Source organism: Notamacropus eugenii, chromosome 3 (assembly GCF_028372415.1).
Source record: "Notamacropus eugenii isolate mMacEug1 chromosome 3, mMacEug1.pri_v2, whole genome shotgun sequence".
Classification (NCBI taxonomy): Eukaryota; Metazoa; Chordata; class Mammalia; order Diprotodontia; family Macropodidae; genus Notamacropus; species Notamacropus eugenii.
The window spans coordinates 14066974-14086683 of NC_092874.1; the positions used below are offsets into that span (position 1 = coordinate 14066974).

At 40.1% G+C, this 19710-nt stretch overlaps 1 protein-coding gene across 10 annotated transcripts in view; it reads left to right on the top strand.

Annotated features, from left to right (window-relative positions):
- DNAH11 (dynein axonemal heavy chain 11) overlaps positions 1 to 19710 on the top strand; it is a 302015-nt gene that overhangs the window by 154706 nt on the left and 127599 nt on the right. For all 10 annotated transcript variants that reach the window (XR_011976511.1, XM_072650882.1, XM_072650884.1 and 7 more), the window contains 4 exons: positions 8105 to 8236; positions 14419 to 14592; positions 18021 to 18225; positions 18327 to 18492. Coding sequence is in view for 9 of the 10 variants with exons in the window: in XM_072650882.1 (XP_072506983.1) it covers positions 8105 to 8236; positions 14419 to 14592; positions 18021 to 18225; positions 18327 to 18492 (677 nt within the window). In the remaining variant the exon portion in view is untranslated. The remainder of the gene's footprint in view (positions 1 to 8104; positions 8237 to 14418; positions 14593 to 18020; positions 18226 to 18326; positions 18493 to 19710) is intronic.

Genomic DNA, 19710 nt, shown 5'->3' on the forward strand with positions numbered 1-19710 from the left:
GTGGGGAACCTATGGCGTCAAGGCCACATGTGGCTCTCTAGGTCCTCAAGTGTGGCCCTTTGACTTTCACAGAAGTTTGGGTTCAGTCAAAGGGCTGCACTTGAGGATCTAGAGGCCACAGTTTCCCCACCCCTGGTATACCTTCTAGATCAAAGGGCAAAGGGGAACACTTTCAGTCAAGAGGAAGTGGAAGCTGTGAGAGGAAGTATTACTTTTGGTCACAAGTGATCAGGGATCCTGAGGAGCAGTATTGATTACAATTCCAAGGGATTAGAGACCCTTCCTGGATAAAGACCAGAGCACAGACCAGGAGACCAGTGACCACACCTTATCCTAAATCATTCTACCTTGGAAGCACCAAAAACTTTCAAACCTCCAGAACTAGCTCTGAAAATAAGAGGGTGAAAAATGCCTGAAGTTTAAGCCAGTACTTTTCCCTACCCACACTGGATACAGAGCCCAAATTGAACATAAAGTTCCAAATCAAGAAAAATCGTAGGGGGTGGGAGTTGGAGAGTGGGATGGGCAAACATCAACAAGAATAAGCTGACCATAAAAACAACTATACTGACAGGAAGAATAAAACACAAATTCACAAGAAAGACAATGCAACTGCAAGAAAAGCCAAAAAGGAAAAGTGAGAGCTGGACACAAGCCCAATAAAAATTCCTATAAAAAACTAGAAATTGATTTTCAAAATCAAATAAAAGTGGTAAAAGAAAAATTAGGAAAAGCAATGAAAGCAAAGGAAGAAAATTATAAAAGACAATTAACAGCTTAGTAAGAGAGACACACAAAAAATACAAAAGAAAACAACTCCTTAAAAAGCAGAATTGACCATATGGAAAAGGGTACAAAAATTCACTGAAGAAAATAATTCCTTAAAAATCAGAATTGGGCAACTGAAAGCTAATGACTTCATGAAACATCAAGCAATGATAAAAGAAACTCAAGAGAATGAAAGAATAGGAAAAAATGTGAAATGTCTCATTGAAAAAATAATTAACCTAGAAAACACATTGAGTAGACATATTTTAAGAATTATTGGAATACCTGAAAGCCATGATCAAAGAAAGAGCCTAGTCATCACATTTCAAGAAATCATAAAGGAAATTTATCCCAATATCCAGGAAACAGAAAGTAAAATGGAAATTTTAAGAATCCACTGATCTCTACCTGAAAGAGATCTCAAAATGAAAATTCCAATGAATATTATAGCCTAAGTCCAGAGCTCCCAGGTCAAAGAGAAAATACTTCAAACAGCAGAAAAAAATCATTCAAATGTCATGGAGTCAGGATCACACAAGTCTTAGAAGCTACCACATTAAAGATTCAGAAAGTTTGGCATATGATGTACTACAAGACAAATGAGCTGAGATTACAACCAAGGAAAACATACCCAGCAAAACAGAGTATAATCCTTCAAGGAGAAAGAAAAGGATATTTAATGAAATAGAGGAATTTCAAGCATTCCTGATGAAAAAAGATACCTTAATAGAAAATTTATCTTTCAAATATGAGACTAAAGGGAAGCATAAAAAGAATACAAGTAACTTGTGAGGACTTTTATCATTATCGGGGCATTTAGAAGGATTCTGCATAAAAAGAAGGTAAGTGAATGAATCAGTGATGTTAGAATGATGTAAAAATGCATAGATGAGAAAGATGGATGTCCTGGGAGAAGGGAAAAGGAACAGGAAAAATGGGAAAAATTATCCTGCATAAAAGAGGTTGCACAAGGAAGAAATTTTTAAATTGGAGGGGGAAATGGTGAGCAGGCAGGAAACACTTGAACCTCACTAACATCTAAATTGGTTCAAAGAGGGAAAATATCAATTGGTAATAGGAATCTATCTTACCCGACAGGGAAGTAGGAGGGGAAGGGGATAAAAGAAAGGAGGGGGGAAAAAAGAAAAGAGAAGATCATAAAAGGTAGGGCAGATAAAAGAGGGCAGTGGTTAGAAGAAAAAAAGGCTTAAGAGGAGACACAAGATAAAAAGTGAAAGAGAATCATAAATGGAAGAAAATAGGAGGAAGGGAGATGGACAGGGAGTAATCATAACTAAATGGCATGAATTTGCCCATAACATGGAAAAAGAATGGATTAGAAACAAGGATCCAATAATGTTTATGGAAAACAGGCTCAAAACAAGGAGACACACAGTTAAAATAAGGCACTGAAGAAGAATTTATTACACTTCAGCTGAAGTAAAAAAAAAAAATCAACAACACAAAGGTAGCATTCATGATCTCTGACATAACAAAAGCAAAAATAGACCTATTTAAAAGAGAGAATCTGGTAATGCGCATCTTGCTAAAAGGCACTATAGACAATGAAATAATATCATTATAAAACACTGACACCAAATATAATAGCATCCAAACTTTTAAAGGAAAAGTTAAATGAATTATAGGAGGAAATAGACAATAAAACTATACTAGTGAGGGAACTCAATTTTCTCCCCTCAGAGCTAAATCTAGCCACAAAATAAATAAGCAAGAAGTCAAGGAGATGAATTGAATCTTAGAAAGATCAGATATGATAGACCTCTGGAGGAAACTGAATGGGAGTGGAAAGGAGTATACCTTTTTCTCAGCTGCACATAGCACCATTACAAAAATTAACCACTACTGTGCACAAAATCCTCACAACCAAATGCAGGAAAACTGAACACTCCCTTTTCAGACCAAAATGCAATAAAAAATTACATTGAATAAAGGACCATGAAAGCATAGATTAAAAAAAAATCAATGAGAAACCAAATAATCCTAAAGAATGAGTGGCTCAAGGAAAAAGTCATAATAACAATCATTTCATTAAGGAGAATAAGAGCAATAAAATGACCTTCAAAAATGTGTGAGTTGCAGCCAAAGCAGTACTTAGGGGAAATTTTATATTGCTAAACTAGTACATTAATGAAGAAACAAAAAGCAGATCAATGAATTGGGCATGCAATTAGAAAAAAAACTGGAAGAAACTTTAAATCCCCAATTAAACACCAAAATGAAAATCCTGGAAATAAAAGGGGGGATTAATAAATCTGAAAGTATAAAAACATTGAACTAATAAATAAAACCCAGAGCTTGTTTTATTGGGAGGGGGAACCAATAAAATAGATAAACCAGTGGTTAATTTGATTTTTAAAAAAGAAGAAAACCAAATTGCCATTATCCAAAATGGAAGACATGAATTCTTTTCCAGTGAAGATGAAATTAAAGTAATTAATGAGGTTATTTTGCCTAATTATATGCCAGTGAAACTATCTAAGTGAAATGGATGAATATTTATAAAAAACTATATAAACTGACTGGATTAATAGAAGAGGAAAAATATTTAACCTTATTTTAGAACATGTCATAAATGAGCTACCTAAGGGAAGAAAAATCCCCTGGATCAGATAGATTTACAAATGAATTCTAACAAACATTTAAGAAATAATTAATCTCAATAATATATAAAGTATTTGAAAAATTGATAAAGGAGTCCTATCAAGTTCTTTTAACAATGCAAAAAAATAGTTTTTATACCTAGACAAGAGAAAGCAAAGACAAAAAAAAGACAATAGACCAATTTCCTTAATGACTATTGATGCAAAAATTTTAAATAAAATACTAACGAGATTATAACAATATATCACAAACATCCTATGCTATGACCCGGAATGAAAGGGTGGTTCAATATTAGGGAAACTATTAGCGTAATTGACCATATCAGTAAAAAAAACCCACAAAAATGATTATAGCAACAGATATAGGAAAAACCTTTGACAAAATACAACACCCACTCCTATTAAAAACACTAGAAAGCATAGAAATCAATGGAACCTTTCTTAAAATGATACATAGTGTATCTAAAACCAAGAACAAACATTTTCTATCATGGAGATAAACTCAAAGGTGGTTACACCTTTACCTGTGAAGCAAGGATATCCGTTAGCAATATTATTCAATACTGTACTGGAAATGTTAGCAATAAGGGAAAGAAGTTGAAGGAATAAAAATGGTCAGCAGGTAAACAAAACTGTCACTGTTTGCAGGTGATATTATGGTGTACTTAAAGAATCCTATGTATTTGTCTCTAATGGTAGTCATCTGTTGGGGGAGAGGAAGGGAAGAAAATATATTTATGTGATTGCTTTATTATATACATTTCAAAGGAATAACAAGTTGTACATAATAGATTTTCAGCTTCATGTGCAACAGTCTTCTTTATTATACCATGTTATGGAAATACTTTTTATTCCAAAAGGAAAATGCCATTTAAAATAACTGCGGGCAATCTAACTTGCTTGGGAGTATACCTACCAAGGCTCACGCAGGGATTTTATGAACACAATTACAAAACACTTCACACAAATAAAGACAGATCTAAACTACTGGGCAACTATTAATTGCTCAAGGGCAGGCTGAATCAATATAATAAAAAAGATAACTCTACCTAAATTAATTTGTTTGTTCGGTGTCATATCGAACTGCCAAAGCATTTTTATAGAGCTAAAAAAATGTTCTTCATTTGGAAGAACAAAAAGAGAAGAATTTCAAGGGAATTGATGAAAAAATATGAAGGAAGGCATAATACTTCCAGATTTCAGACTATATTACAGTGTGGTAATCATCAAAATCATCCAGTACTAGCTAAGAAATAGTCATGGTTCAGTGAGACAGAGTAAGCATGTAGGGCACATTAGTGAATAACCATAGTAATTTAATTTTTGATAAAACCAAAGATCCAAGTTTTTGAACTCATCATTTGACATAAATTGCTGGGAAAATTGAAAAACAGTATGGTAGCAACTAGACATAGAACAACATCTCCGAACCTACACCAAGGTAAGATCAAAATGGACACATGATTTAGATGTAAAGGGTAATATCATAACTAAATTATGGATAAGGTAGGAGTTTATGACCAAACAAAGAGAGTAAAATAGGTAATTTTAATTATATGAAATTGAAAATCTTTTTTAGAAACCAAAAAATGCAGCCAAAATTAAAAGGAAAACAGGAAACATGGAGACAATTTTACACAAGTTTCTTTGATAATGGCCTCATTTATCAAATACTTGGGGAACTGAGACAAATTTATAAAAGTAAGAGCCATTCTCCAGTTGATAAATGGTCAAAAGTTAGGGACAAGCAGTTTTCAGAAGATGAAATCAAAGTTATCAGTAATCACACAAAATACTCTCAATCACTATTGATGAAAGGAAATTAAAACCACTCTGAGACACCACCTCACAGGAATCAGATTGGCTAACATAAAAGAAAAGGAAAATGACAAATGTTGGAGGAGGTGTGAAAAATTTGGACACGACTGCACTGTTGGTGGAGTTGTAAACTAGTCCAACAGTTCTGGAGACCAATTTGAAACTACACACATAGGGTTATAAAACTGTACATGGCCTTTGACCCAGCAATATCGCTAGGAGGTCTATATCCTAAAGAGCTCAAATAAAAGGGTGAAGGACTTATATATACAAAAATATTTTAACAGCTCTTTGTGGTAGCAAAAAATTGGAAATCAAGAGGATACTCAACAATTGGGGAATGAGTAAACAAGTTATGGTATGCGATTGTGATGAAATACTGTTGTGCTGTTAGAGATGATAAGCAGGAGGGTTTCTAAATAACCTGGGAAGACTTATTTGAACTGATGCAAAGTGAAGTGAGCACAGCTAGGAGAACAACGTACGCAGTGATAGTAACATTTTAAGGATGATCAACTGTGAAAGACTTAACTGCTCTGATCAAGATGATGATCCAAGAAAATTCCAAAGAACCCATGATAAAAAGTGCTGTCCATCTCCAGAGAAAGAACTGACGTAGTCTGAATACAGATTGAAACTTACCTTTTTTCTTTCTTTTTCTTGTTTTATTTTTTGTCTTGAGTTTTCCTTTGCAACATAGCTGATATGGAAATATATTTTGTATGACCACATGTATAATTGGAATCAAATCACTTGTCTTCTCAAGGAGGCATGGGCCAGAGGGAGAAAGGGAATTTGGAATTCAAAAATTTTTGAATGACCTTTAAACATTTTTGCACATAATTGGGAAATATTTAGCAAAACAAAATATGATATAAAAACCACATGCTAACATTATGTTTTATTATATTTTTATTTATTTTGTTAAATATTTCCCAATTATATTTTAATTTGGTTCAGTTCATGGGAGTGTTATAGAGGTGGCTTGTGTGACATCTCAGGACTAGATGAACTCTGGGGGCCATCTCCAGTCATCCTGATCTATATCTTAACGCTGGACAGACGGTTATGGAGGAGAAAATGAGGCTGATGACTTTGCACTGCCCTCCCTCACTTAAATCCAATTCACTAACAAGTCATGGGATCATCTTCCTGATGTTTTAGTCCTGCTCAAGAATGATGGACGGACAACAACAGTTGACCTCTAAGAGACTCCGAAGGTCCCTTCTGCCTCTCAGTTTGTGACCTTACATATGCTTTGGAAGCTCTTTCAGTCTCAATAGACAAATGATTAATGGATAGTGTTGGAACTGAAATCAGGATATAGGTTCAAATGGAGATTCCAGTGTTTGCTAGGCTAGCCTGTCTCTGGGCCTCATTTTTCTCAGCTGTAAAATGAGAGATTTTGACTGACATCTAAGGTTCTTTCTAACTGGAGACAGGTGATCCTCTGACCTTTCTGTAAAACCCTACTCAGAGTATTCAATTCAAAGCAGATAATGAGGCTTTCAGGTGGACCTCTTGGGAAGTCTCTGTATGTTGAAAAATGTCTGGAATGCCCTGGAGAGTCCCGGCTCTAGAACTGGACAAATCTTATAGAGTGGCTCTTCCAGCTTCCTCATAATATAGGTGAGATAGAAACCTTGTTTTATCAGTGATGCCCATGGTGGGTATGAAGAGGGTTTGTGGCCTGACTGTGGTTGATGTTGTCTCACTTCTGTCGCTTAATATCCTTGTGCACCTCAGCAAGTCACTCAGCTTTTCTTAGACTCAGTTTCTTGAATAAGCTCCGTCAAGCCCTAAAGCAGTATTTATGTCATGATCTTAGGGAGTCTAAGCAAGTTATTTACCATCTTAGTGCTCTGAGTAACTCTCTAAGACTTTGGGTATATGTACTAGTCTGCATTGGTACATTGGGGGCAGATAGGTGGCACCATGGTGCACAGAGCACTGGGCCTGGAGTCTTTAAGAATCATTTTCCTGAGTTATAATCCAGCCTCAGACACTTCCTAGCTGTGTGACCTTGGGCAAGTCACTTAATCCTCTTTGTGTCAGTTTCCTCATCTGTAAAGTGAGCTGGAGAAGGAAATGGCAAACCACTCCAGTATCTCTGCCAAGAAAATGCCAAATGGAGTCATGAAGAGCTGGACACAATGGAGCAAGCAGTCTGCTTTGGTGGAAACTTGGGGTGGGTGGGGTAGTCCTTAGCAGGAAAGTCCTATACTCATGAAATCGTGGATTTAGTTTTTTAAAAATAGAAGCCCAGAAAGTGCCTTGACCAACTTCCCACAGTGGGTGAGTAGCAATGCAGACTTCAACCCATTACTGTATGTTGTAGTTACCACCATATCTAGCCTACATGTGACACCTTAAAGTTCATAAAGTACTGGACAAATGTTATCCCATTTTATCCTCATGACCACCTTGGGAAGTAGGTGTTGTTATTAATTCCATTTGTAGATGAGGAAACTGAGGCACACAGCTTAAGTGACTTGCTCAGGGTCATACAGCTAGCAAGTGTATAAGACTGGATTTGAACTCGTGGTTTCCTGATACCAGGTCCAACATTCCATCCTCTGTGCCCACTCACTACTGTTTGTAAAATGAGTATAATGACAGCTCCCATCTCAAAGGGTAGTTTTGAAGATCAAAGGAGACAATGCATATAATTTGCAAACCTTAAAGCCCCCCCCCCCAAAGTGTTCTACTCACGTTAGCCAGGTAACTCTCCATGATCCTTTGGCTTGGGCATGATTTAGACTCTCCAGACTCTCTTTCGACATGACAAGTTCCTCGGCCACACGACACGTTGCTTACATTTTTTCTAAATATCCTCTTACAATTCTAAGCCTAAAACTCATGTCAGCTCTTTCTTTCTTTTTTGAATTTTCTTTTAGACTCTTTGCTCTCTTTTGGATTGTTTGCTGACCCCTGAAAATGTGCCTCCAGAAAGCCCGAGGGAAGCCTATGAGATCTACTTTGTCTTTGCATGTATCTGGGCCTTCGGGGGAGCCCTGCTTCAAGATCAGGTACAAGTGGGGGAACAAATGTGGGAGAAATAGACAATGACATGCTTTAAACTATGACGTACGGTTTGCAAAGCACCTGCAATGGCTTCTCCCCTCAGGTACCACTATAGTTCAGGTCCTCATCCCTTCTTACCTTGGCTGTTATCACGGCCTCCTAATTGATCTCCTTGCCTCTAGTCTCCCACCACTTGTCCATCCTGCCTACAACTGCCAGTTTTTTTAAGTCCAAAATGTCATTCCCCTCCTCAATAAGCTTTAGTTGTTCCCTATGAGTTCTAGGAGACAAAATAGACCCCTCAGCCTGGAATTTTGGATACCAAAGACTGGTTCCCACCTCTTATTGAAAGTACAACCTGCTCATAATGTTCTGTGACCATTTAAGTGAAAGAGCTTGTACTCCTCTGAGAGCCATCTTGGGCTAACTGAATAGGGACATGACTCTGTGACTAGAACTATTGAGCACAGCCCCACTGAGACTAAGCTTGTTGTTTAGCCAGGTGGTTTTAGAATCTGATGATAAATAGTCCTCTATTACTTTTAAAATAAAATAATAGATTTTATCAATTTTTTATACCAAGTGTAATTTCCCCCTCTATGCCTCCCTTCTACTCCTTTCACACAAGGATTGGGGTTTTTTTTCCTAAGTGGAGGAGAAAAAAATTAATCGAAATTATTTAACACACTGAAAACCAATCTGCTATTACTCCCCAGCCAAGGAGTCAGGGCATATGTCCTCACATCTCTCTCCTTTAGGGCCGTGTCCTTCTTCAAACTCACAACAATCAGCTTCAGTTATGTTGAGGCGTTTGTCTTCTGCATTGTTGCAGCTTTTGTATACAGTGTTTTCTGACCCTTCTCATTTCATCTTGCATCAGTTCATGTAAGTCTTCTCAGGTTTCTCTGTAGTCATCATGTTCCTTGTTTCTTACAATACAGTAGTATATCCATGTACCACAGTTTGTTTAGCCATTCACAAATGATAGACATTGATTTTGTTTCCAAATTCTTCACTATAAAGGGTTGCTATACGTTCTGGAGTGTCTAGGGCTTTATTTTTGTACATGATTTCCTTGGTGCTCATGTATTGTCACTAGGGAGTTCTGTGCTTGTAAAACAAACAAACAAAATCTCTCAATGAGCTTGCCTCCCCGCTATAATAATGATTGATGTGTGCCAGCACAGGTCTAGGAGAGACTGAGGTCAATTGAATACTTGAATTACAGGAGTTCTGAGTTAGGGTAGAGCTAAAGCCAATGGTGTATCCTCACAAAACCTTACACCAATATGGTGGACCTCAGGAAGAGAGAGCTAACAGGCTACCTAAGGAAAGGAGCATATGGGTTCAGGCTGGAAAAGGGAGAAGATCAAGGCTTCTGTGGGGAGCAGAAGGGGAATTGGGCCCTTGGGTGGCTGCTGCACTTTCAGTCTGGGGAAAACAGGGAGATCCAATTTCAAGATGACGAAGAGGAGGAGGAAGAGTAGCCCTGTAAGGTTTACGAGACCAAGAATCTCACTTGAACCTCAAGACAACCCTGTTAGGTGTAGGTGCGGGGCTTACCATCCCATCCACATCAATCAGAAGAGACAATGAGACTCAGAAGAAAAGGTAAAGACTTGCTGCTAATTATTCAGCTTCTAAGCATCAAAAGCAAAATTCTAATTCAGCTCCATGCCCTCTCCAAGTGCCCTGTCTTATACACACACAATAAGGAGGGGGTGAAGGGAGAAGCCTGTTTTGTGAGCTCCCTTCCCTGGCCCTTTAGCAAGGCAGCTGCTGCTCAAGCTTGGACAGAAATGGAGAGATGCCAAAGCTGCTGACGGCATTAGCAGGGAGCTCTCAGCATGTGGACAGGAGGAGGAAGAATCTGAATCAGGCTTCACCTGCTCTCTCCCTTCTTCTTAGACAGCTGGAGCTGGACTTGGAAAGACTCTGGAAAGGGGAGAAGGACCTTGTGCAGATGCGCTACTTCTCTGCTTTAGACAAGATTGGGAGATCAGGGAGTGGGGCCAGGACTCTCATCTCTGGGATCCTAGAATGAAGTGAGAGTCACTGATGGACTTCTAAACTATTTCAAAATGAATTTCTCTCCCTCCTCCTTCCCTCTTTCCCTCTCATTTTGCCTCTTACTCTTCCTTCTCCCTTTCCCTCCCTCATTTCCCTCCTTTCCCCCTCTTCCTTCCCTTATCTCCCCTCCCTTCCTGCCTTCCTTTCTTTCCCTCTTTTTCCCTCCCTTTCTCCTTTCCCCTCTCCCTGCTTCATTCTCCTTCACACACATTTTTTTTGCACTGTGCCTTTTTTTCTGATAAGCTGTAAGATAGCATAGTACAATGGAAAGTGCCTTGGTTTTGGAATCTGAGCGTATGGATCCAAAACCTGATTCTGTCACTACCTACGTGACCTTGTGTAACTCAGAATCTCTCTGGGCCAGGTCCTCATTTGGACAACGTGACATTTGGACCAGATGATTCTGGAGCTGTAATCCCATCACCTATTTTTATGGGGCTCAGTTTGGTGATTATTTTCTAAAATCATAGGCCTACAGCTGGAAGGACCTGCAAGGCAGCAGAGACCAGCCCTTTCTTTTTACAGATGAGAAAACTGAAGACCAGAGAGTTTAAATCAATTGCTCAGGGTCAACGGACAAGTGTCTGAGTCAGTGTTTGACCCCAGATACTTGTTACTCCAAGTCCAGTGACACCTTTTATCCATCACTGCAGAGGGTGACGTTGGAGAAACCATGGATTGTGGCATCAACAGAGACCTGGGTCTGACTCCTGCTTTTGCTGTTTGCCATGGCAACCCACAGGCACAGTTTTCACCCTCCTGTGTATTTTGTGATGAAGAAGCTGAGGCCGCAAGAGATGGAGCAGTGTGGCCAGAGTTCCTCCTAGTTAGTGACTGCGGGGGCTGGGCATTGGCCTTACAGCCTAACCCTAAATTCAGAGTCAGTGTCTTCAGCTTCACCTTTGCTGCTTCCTGAATACATGATCATTGCAATAATCATGGCCAATTTTTATATAATGCCTTACATCTGTGAGCCTCTTAAGTACTTGGTCCTCACAAAGACCCTGTGGACCAGGTTCCCATATAATCTCAGCTTTACAGATGAAGAAACTGAGTCAGAGAGAAGTAAAAGGACTTGCCTAGAGTCAGACAGCTAGGAAATGAGGAGGGGGAATAGGACTCAGGGTTCCTTGATTCCAAGTCCAGCACTCTGTCTGCTCTGCTACCTAGCTGGCAATCCTTCAAGCTTTCCATGTTACATCCCTGCCCTCAAGGACCTTACATTCTAATGGGGGAGGCAGGATGATCCTAAAGAGGTAGGTATAAGATATTCACACAATAATAATTGGATGTCTTTGCTGCCTCCCAGTCAGGCACCCGGTTTGTGTAAAATGTCCTCTGCCCCTCTCCTCTTCTCCTTCCCTCCCATCATTAGGTCCTTGCCAGTAGATTGTGGCTGTGTTCTCTCTCCAGCCTCCTTGTCCAGAACCCCCAGAACCCAGGAGAGGATGCAGGAAAAGAAATCTGTCCTTGAAGGCTTCCTTCTCTTGGTTCCAAGCTGACAGGGATGAGGCAAGAGCCTAAAATAGCATGATGAGGTCACTCGTGCCCCGTGGGGCTGCTCTCCTTGTCACTAGGTTACCAGAGCTGTGTTTCATAATTAACTCAGCTCTAGCAGCCATCCTCCCAAATCCCAGGGAGCCCCTTCCTGGTAACTGAATCGACAGCAAGGGACAGTATCTCATTTGATCTTTGTCTGTCTTCTCTCTGCATCCCCCCAGTGCCTGGCCTTGTACATCAGAGGCGATTAATAAATGCAGATTGGATTGCAGGAGCAGTCTAGTGTTTTACTGACAAAGGGCCTCTGTATAGCATGGGAATGGGGATGGATTTCATGGGTGGCCATCTTCCTAAAGACACCATCATCTTCTATCATCAGGGTACATGAGTGATTTCCTTTCCACCGTCTTGTGCACAAAAGTGTTTTCTTCTCCTTTGGGTACAGAGCACTGCTTCTTGTCAATCAATTGATTATTCCTGTGCTTTTGGATTTTGTCCATTCATAGTAGACTGGGGAAGGTGAAGGGGAAAGAATCCTGTATCTGAGCAGCAGGTTGGGTGTCAGTTCACTTACTGCCATCTTTGTCTCTGTATTCCCCCTCTATAAAGTGAGGGGTTAGAAAAGGTGTTGGCACTATGGGGCCTTCCAGAGCAAACCCTTTCATTTTTATTTGGTCTTGAGTGCCACTTTTGTTTGGACCTCACTTTCCTCATCTGTAAAATGAAGGGATGCGCTAGATGACCCCGCCAACTTCCAGCCCATTTGCATTAGATGAAGAAAGATTTTGGTACCTGGGGCTTTCTGTCTTACTCAAGCGTGACCTCCCCCCCCCGCTCCAGGGGAGAGGGCCTGAATGTCATTACTGGAGTTTCAAGGCCGAGCAGGACCTGGCATTTAGGTGATTTCCAGGGCAGGAGCACAGGCCCCCAAACTGATGAGAGTTCTCTTTTGAGGCTGCCTGAGACAGGGGTAAGGGGCCAAGAATGAAACATTCTCCAAAGCAACTTGAGTGGAGATAGCCAACTCAAGACCACCCTTTCTTAGCAGGATTCACACAAGCCTCAGTTGTTCATCGCTGACCAATGTCTCTATGTCCAGAGTCTTAAACTGTGGCAAGTTGGGAACTGATGGCAAGTGGTCACTGCCCAGACTTTGCTCTTCTCCATTAAGCTGCTTGAAGTCTGGGGCGATTGGACTTTTGTCTCTCTATCCCCAGTGCCTAGCACACAGTAGGCGCTTGATAAACTCTTGTTGAATTGAATTGAGTTTCCCATTCATTCATTAATAGCATCACATATTTAGTGAGAGAAATTTACAGGACACCTAGTCCAACTTGTTTTGTTTTATAGATAAGGTAACTGAGGCACAGATAGGTGAATTGCTTACCCAAAGTAACATGCCAAGTGGCAGAGCCACGTTTTGAACCTAGATCCTCTGACTTCAAATCCAGCATACGTTCTTTTTACTCTCATAGTGGACCTGCATGGTAGTCATGTTTGTGATCTAACCCAGAAACAGAAAAGATTAGAAGGGGCCTGATGAAAAGGAGAGCAGATGATTGGGGGTGGGGAAAACAAGAATGCAAAACCATAGTAGATGTACAATTGGGGAAAATAAGGTTCTTTCTTCCTGCTTCCCTTCCTTCTTTCCTTTCCTTCCTTCTTTCCTTCTTTCTTTCCTCCTTCCTTTCTGTCTCTTTTTCTTTCCTTGTTCCTTCCTTTTTCTTTCCCTTCCTTCTTTCCTTTCTCCTTTTCTTTCTTTCTCCCTCTCTCTCCCTTCCCCCACTTCCTTTCTTTTTCCTTATTTGGCAGGAGGCAATGGAGAATAGGAATCAGAAGAGGTCAGAGTTGATATGACCTCCACCTCTGACACTTACTAGCTACATGAATATAGGCCAGTCACCTCACCACTCAGAGCCTCATTTTCCTTAGCTGTAAAATGGGGATGTACCTGTACCTATAGTCCCTCCCTTACAGAGTTGCCGTGAGGCTCATATGAGCTTTACAAACACCAGCTGTTATGATGATGCTCTGGTCAGAAGTGGCCACAAGGAACTGTCAGCCTTAACCTACTCTGATTTACAGGCTAGGAAAAAATGCCTCATGGTCACGCAATCATGCAGCAGAATTTCTAAGCTCTTACTCCCTGCCACACACCTGTTATACCCCTGAGAATTCCCTCTTACAGGAGGCCCCCAGGCCTTCAAGCAAATATGAGATGATGTCTTACATGGAATGTTGTAGAGAGTATTCATTAGTGTTTATGATTTGGATGAGAAGGCCTCTGGTGTCCCTGCCAACTTTAAGATTCTGTGATTCTGAGTCAGGGAAATATGTCCTTGAGAGAAGTTACCTTGGCTGCATTCCAAGCTCACTTGCCTATATATGGTCATTTCATGACTTGTTTTCACTCCTAAATCTACACATATAGGGAATTAATGAGATTGGTGCTAGAGGTTTCACTGGTTACTGTGGGTTCACTCCATAAAAACCTTGGATGTCAAATAAGATTTCAGGATCCAGAGAAGTCGAAGCCTGTTTCCTTCATTCATTCATATGAAGCTGTCTTAACGTCACATTAGCCAACCCAGTGACCCTTTGCGTTTATTCTTCTTAGCTTTCAGATTATCCAACTGAATTTAGTCACTGGTGGTTCAAGCAGATGAAAGCAGTCAAGTTCCCATCCCAGGGGACAATTTTCGATTATTATCTTGACCCCAAGACCAGGAAGTTTTTGCCATGGGCTGATAAAGTCCCCAAATTGACTATGAATGCAGATACACCTTTACAGGTAGGTACATGAAAGGCATCAACTTTCAAAGGTATATTTTTATATTTAGAATCATTATTTCTATTGTAATTGGAGTTCTAGAAGACGAATGCAAAGTTGCAATGCATGAAATGATTATGACATCCAGAATGAGAGAGACAGTTGTCCCTCTTGTATACTGTGTTACTCAGATCACAACTGGGGTATTATTTTCAATTCTAGATGCCAGGTTTCAGTAAAGATATTGAGAAGCTAGAACATGTCCGAAGGATGATAAATAGGATGATGAAGGACCTTAAATCATACAATATTATGGTCCATTGAGGAAAGTAGGGGCATTCAGCCTTTAGAAGAGAAGAAGGGGTGGCAAGGGATTCAGTATGTGCCATAAGGTTCTTCAGGTTTTTGAAAATGTTATATGGACAGTTGGCCTCAAAGGCATAACTTGGAGAAATGGGGAAAAGATGCAGAGAACTGAATATTGAGATTCAACATAAGGGAAAATTCCTGAATAATTACTGCTTATGGGACTTGTATGGGATGCCTTGGGTGGTAGTGAGTTCTTTGTCACAGAAGTGCTTCAAGAACTTCATAAGCTCCTGGTGGGGATACCCTAGAGGAACTTTATGCTTAAGGTCTGAGTTAGACTGTTTGGAATCTCAGGGATTTTCTTCTTAGAGAACCCCAGAGGTAGAAAATGTTTTTGAGGTGGAGAGGGATTTTCAGTATACAAGAAACATCCAACTTGTTCTGATGTCTACAGCAAGGGCAGTTTCCCTGAGTATGAAAGATCTCTGCTGCAGGTAAAGACTCTCATTAGGAGGTCCTTTTGTTTCAGGGGACACATCTTCTCCTTAGAGCTTAATTCTATAATGACATCTTTTTGCCTGTTTTCTTCTAAGTATCTTGAGCTTTGCTAGGACTGGTGCTGCTGCTTTCTGAAGACCTTAGAATTTAAAAATTTCTGTCATTGTTGCATATTATATGACTACCCTTCCCCTGTCCTCTTTTCTTCCCTGCTTTCCCAACTTTAAAAAAAAAAAAGTGTTTCATTTGCATGATCTGACGGTTTCAAGCCCAAATATCTGTCCTAACACTTGGAGCTGTCCAATGTATCATGGAATACCTTGGGAAATCAGAGAAGGATCCCTGGAGGTTTTCAGATGGATTTGCAGGGGTGAAAACCTGCAGCCTTGAGGTCGTGTGTGGCCCTCTAGGTCCTCAAGTGCAGCCCTTTGACTGAATTCAAACTTCTAATCCTTTGAGGACCTAGAGGACCACATGAGATAGAGGCTGGATGTATCAGACATGTTGGAGAACTTTGGTGTCAAACTCATAGAAATGGAGATCACTAAACTGTACATAAGACCCCTGCAGGCCATGTGTTGACATAGTTTTAACATGTTATTTCTTTTTGTTGTGTTTTTTAATATTTCCCAATTATATTTTAATCTGGTTCAGTCACACTAGGGAGTGTTGTTGGCTTCACTGCCATGGGCTGCATGGTTGACTCTTCTGGTGTAGCAAATGTTCTTGACTATATGGTTAGGACTGCGTGGTCTCTAGGGTCCCTAGAAATTCTAGGCTCCTGTGACTGACTCATGGAAATATCCCCCTGGACATCAGTTATATCTGTCACATCCCAGTGTCTCTTTCACTCTTAGACTGTTTTCTTAAGTTACTGTTTTTCCTCAAATCTACATAAAGACAATTTACAGGATTCCAGACAATGCCCAGCATTTCTTCCTTCCTCACTCTGGCCTCTTGCAACCAGCTCAAGTGCCAGCTTCCAAATGAGGCCCTTCCTGATACCCTAAATTGTGCTCTCTTTCCACCAAAATGACTTCGTATTTACTTGTCTGTGTACATAAGTGATCTCTGGAAGATGGGGAGAAGGGAAGGATGGGGTGTGATAGAAAGGAGGGCACAATGTGGGAAGGGGTAATCAGAATGCAAGGTGTTATGGGGTGGGGGGAGGGGAGAGATGGGGAGAAAAACTGGAACTCAAAATTTTGTGGAAATGAATGTCATAATCTCAAATTAAATTTTTAAAAAGTGAGAAAAAAATAAGTGATCTTTGTCCCCTCCCCACACCACGTGAATATAAGTTTATTACAGACAGTGATTATTTCTTTCCTTGTCTTTCTCTGAAGTACCACCTCACAGGCTAGCTAACATAATAGAGAATGAAATAGAGAATGTAAATGACAAATGCTAGAGGGGATATGCACCGATGTGCCGTTGGTGGAGTTTTCAACTAGTCCAACCCCAAAAAGACCAAAGAAAAGAGGGGAAAGGACGTATCTGGAGGAAAAAAAATATGTTATCAGCTCTTTTTGTGGCAGCAAAGAATTGGAAATCAAAGGGGGATGCCCATCAGTTGGGAATGACTGAAGGAGTTGTAGGATTTGATTATGATGGAATACTATTATACCATAAGATATCATGAGCAGAACAGTTTCATAAAAACATGAAACGTGAAGTGAACAAAACCAGAAGAACACTGTGTACAGTAACAGCAATATTTGTACAATGATCAACTATGAAAGACTTAGCTGTTCTGGTCAAGACAATGATCAAAGAAAATTCCAAAGAACCCATGGTGAAAAATGCTATCTACTTGCCGAGAGAGAGCTAATTAACTGTGAATGCAGATTAAAGCAGGCTTTTTTTAGTTTCTTAATTTTTCTTCTTGGTTTTTTTCCGTCTGTGTTATCTTTTGCAACAGGGCTAATAAGGAAATATGTTTTGCATGACTGAGCATGTATAATTGATATCTCATTACTTGCCTTAAACTGGAGGGAGAGAATTTGGAACTCAAAATTTTTTAAAATTGTTGTCAAAATTTTTTAACATATAATTGTGAAGTATTTAATGAAGTAAATTAAAACATTAAAAAATAAAAATAAATAAGGGGTTTGACAAGATATTTCTAAGCTCTCTTTCAGCTCTAAATCTTTAGTGCTTTAATGAAGGTACAGACTGAACAATTCTAACCCATTTTGATAGCTCTCTCAGGTTTGCAAAATACTTTCCTTAATAGAGCCTTTCAAGGGTTTTGTTGTCACCATTATGAAGAGGAGGAAACTGAGGGTCTTGGAGGAGAAGGGGCTTGCTAAGTAAGAATCAGAGTCAGGTCTGGAGCCCTGGTCTTCCTTTCTATAGGTGAAGGGTGATTTCCATCCCCCTATTGTTACTTGTTGGCCTGGAGTGTAGCACCTAGATAGCTTGTACCATTACACCCTATCTCTGCTATTTGTATTCATGCCCTCCTTGTATTTAAACTAAAAATCTTGCAGAATTTCAGGAGGCACTGCCTACCCCTCCTCCAATCCTCAGGCCTCCATTTCCTTACCTGTAAGATGAGTGGTTTGATGAGATGATCCCTCCAGCCAAAGAATGCTTTTTCTCTCTTCCTATTGCCATCTCTCTCTTCCATCTTTTTCCAGACAGTTCTTGTCCCCACTCAAGAGACAACTCGTCTCCGATATTTTGCTGATTTGCTGCTGGCAAAAGGGAAACCATTAATGCTTGTTGGCAGTGCAGGAGTGGGGAAAACCATCTTTGTGAATGACACACTTGCTAGCCTTCCTGAAGATTATATGGTATCCAAGGTTCCTTTCAACTACTATACAACCTCAGCCATTCTGCAAAGTAAGTGCCTGGCCCAGGGGATCCTCTTAGTAAATGCTCATTGATTGATGATTGATTAATTGAGTGAGTGATGGAGACCAGTGATGGTATCCTTGTTTCAGGGATTCTTGAGAAGCCACTAGAGAAAAAAGCAGGGCATACATATGGTCCAGTAGGAAACAAGAAACTGATTTATTTCATTGATGATCTGAACATGCCTGAAGTGGATGCATACGGCACAGTCCAGCCTCACACACTGATTCGACAGCACATTGATCATGGACACTGGTGAGCATATCTGCATGATTTTGTTCTCTGCCCCAAGCCAATAATGGCCAGCAACAATCTCTTCAAAACCCCTCTGATCTTGCCAAGGAATTTCCTGTGATCTCTCATGAAACTACAAAAAGAAAAAATAATAACCCCAAATCTCTGTTCTGTATTGAAAACCTTTCTTGTCTCACACATTCTGGCTGTATACCTCCAAACAAGTAAGTCACTTAATCTCTGTGCCTCACGCAATGCTCTAATACTAAGATATAGAGGAGTTTTGTATCTACATCATTAGAAGGAGTTTGCAAACTAGAAGTTCTCCATGTAGTCCAGACTCTCCCCCTACCCTTCATCCCAAAGGAAATCGTCCTCACTATAAAAGGATCTGCTTAGTACAATGGATAAAATAAGAGACCTGGAGTCAGGTAGAACTGAGTTCAAATCTAGTCTCCAACATTTACCAGCTGCGGGGCCCTGGGCAAGTCACTTAACCTCTCTTTACATCAGTTTCCTCATCTATAAAATGGAGATAATACATGTTCTGATTTGTTATACGATTTCTTTCATTTATCTTAGTCTGACTACATAGCATGACTATAGTGAAAATATACTCAATAGGAAAGTATATGTAGAATCTATACAGAATTGTATGCAGTCGTGGGGAGGGAGGGGGGTAGTGGGGAGTAGGTGGGGAGGGATAAAATCGCAATTGTATGGCAGTGATTGTTAAACATTACAAAATAAAAAAAAAAATAAAATAAAATGGAGATAATAATTGCACCTGCCTCCCAGGGTTGTTATGAGGTGGAGTGAGATAAGATTTTTAAAGTGTTCTGTGAATCTGTTTTATCATCCTCATCACCATCATCATCATCATCACCATCATCATCATCATCATCATCATCATCATCATCATCATCATCATCATCATCGTCATTTAGCAATAGTACCACCTCTGGCACGGAGCTCTAAAATCACAAGCTAGAGAGAGCTTAGCTGTCATCCCCCTGCTTCCTGGCAGCATTGAGCTGAAATCCTACTAAACCTTTTAAAACAGAGGGATGGTGGCTCCCCTTGGGGGCCATAAGTGTTTTCCCTGGCTGGGTACAATAGGACAGCATTGCGATGGTTCTCTGGAATGGATGCTACATTTTTTGTCACCATCCTCTAGACCTCAGGGCTGGAGTAATCAGCCTTCCACCTCCACACTGAGGAAATGCTGAGACATTGGTG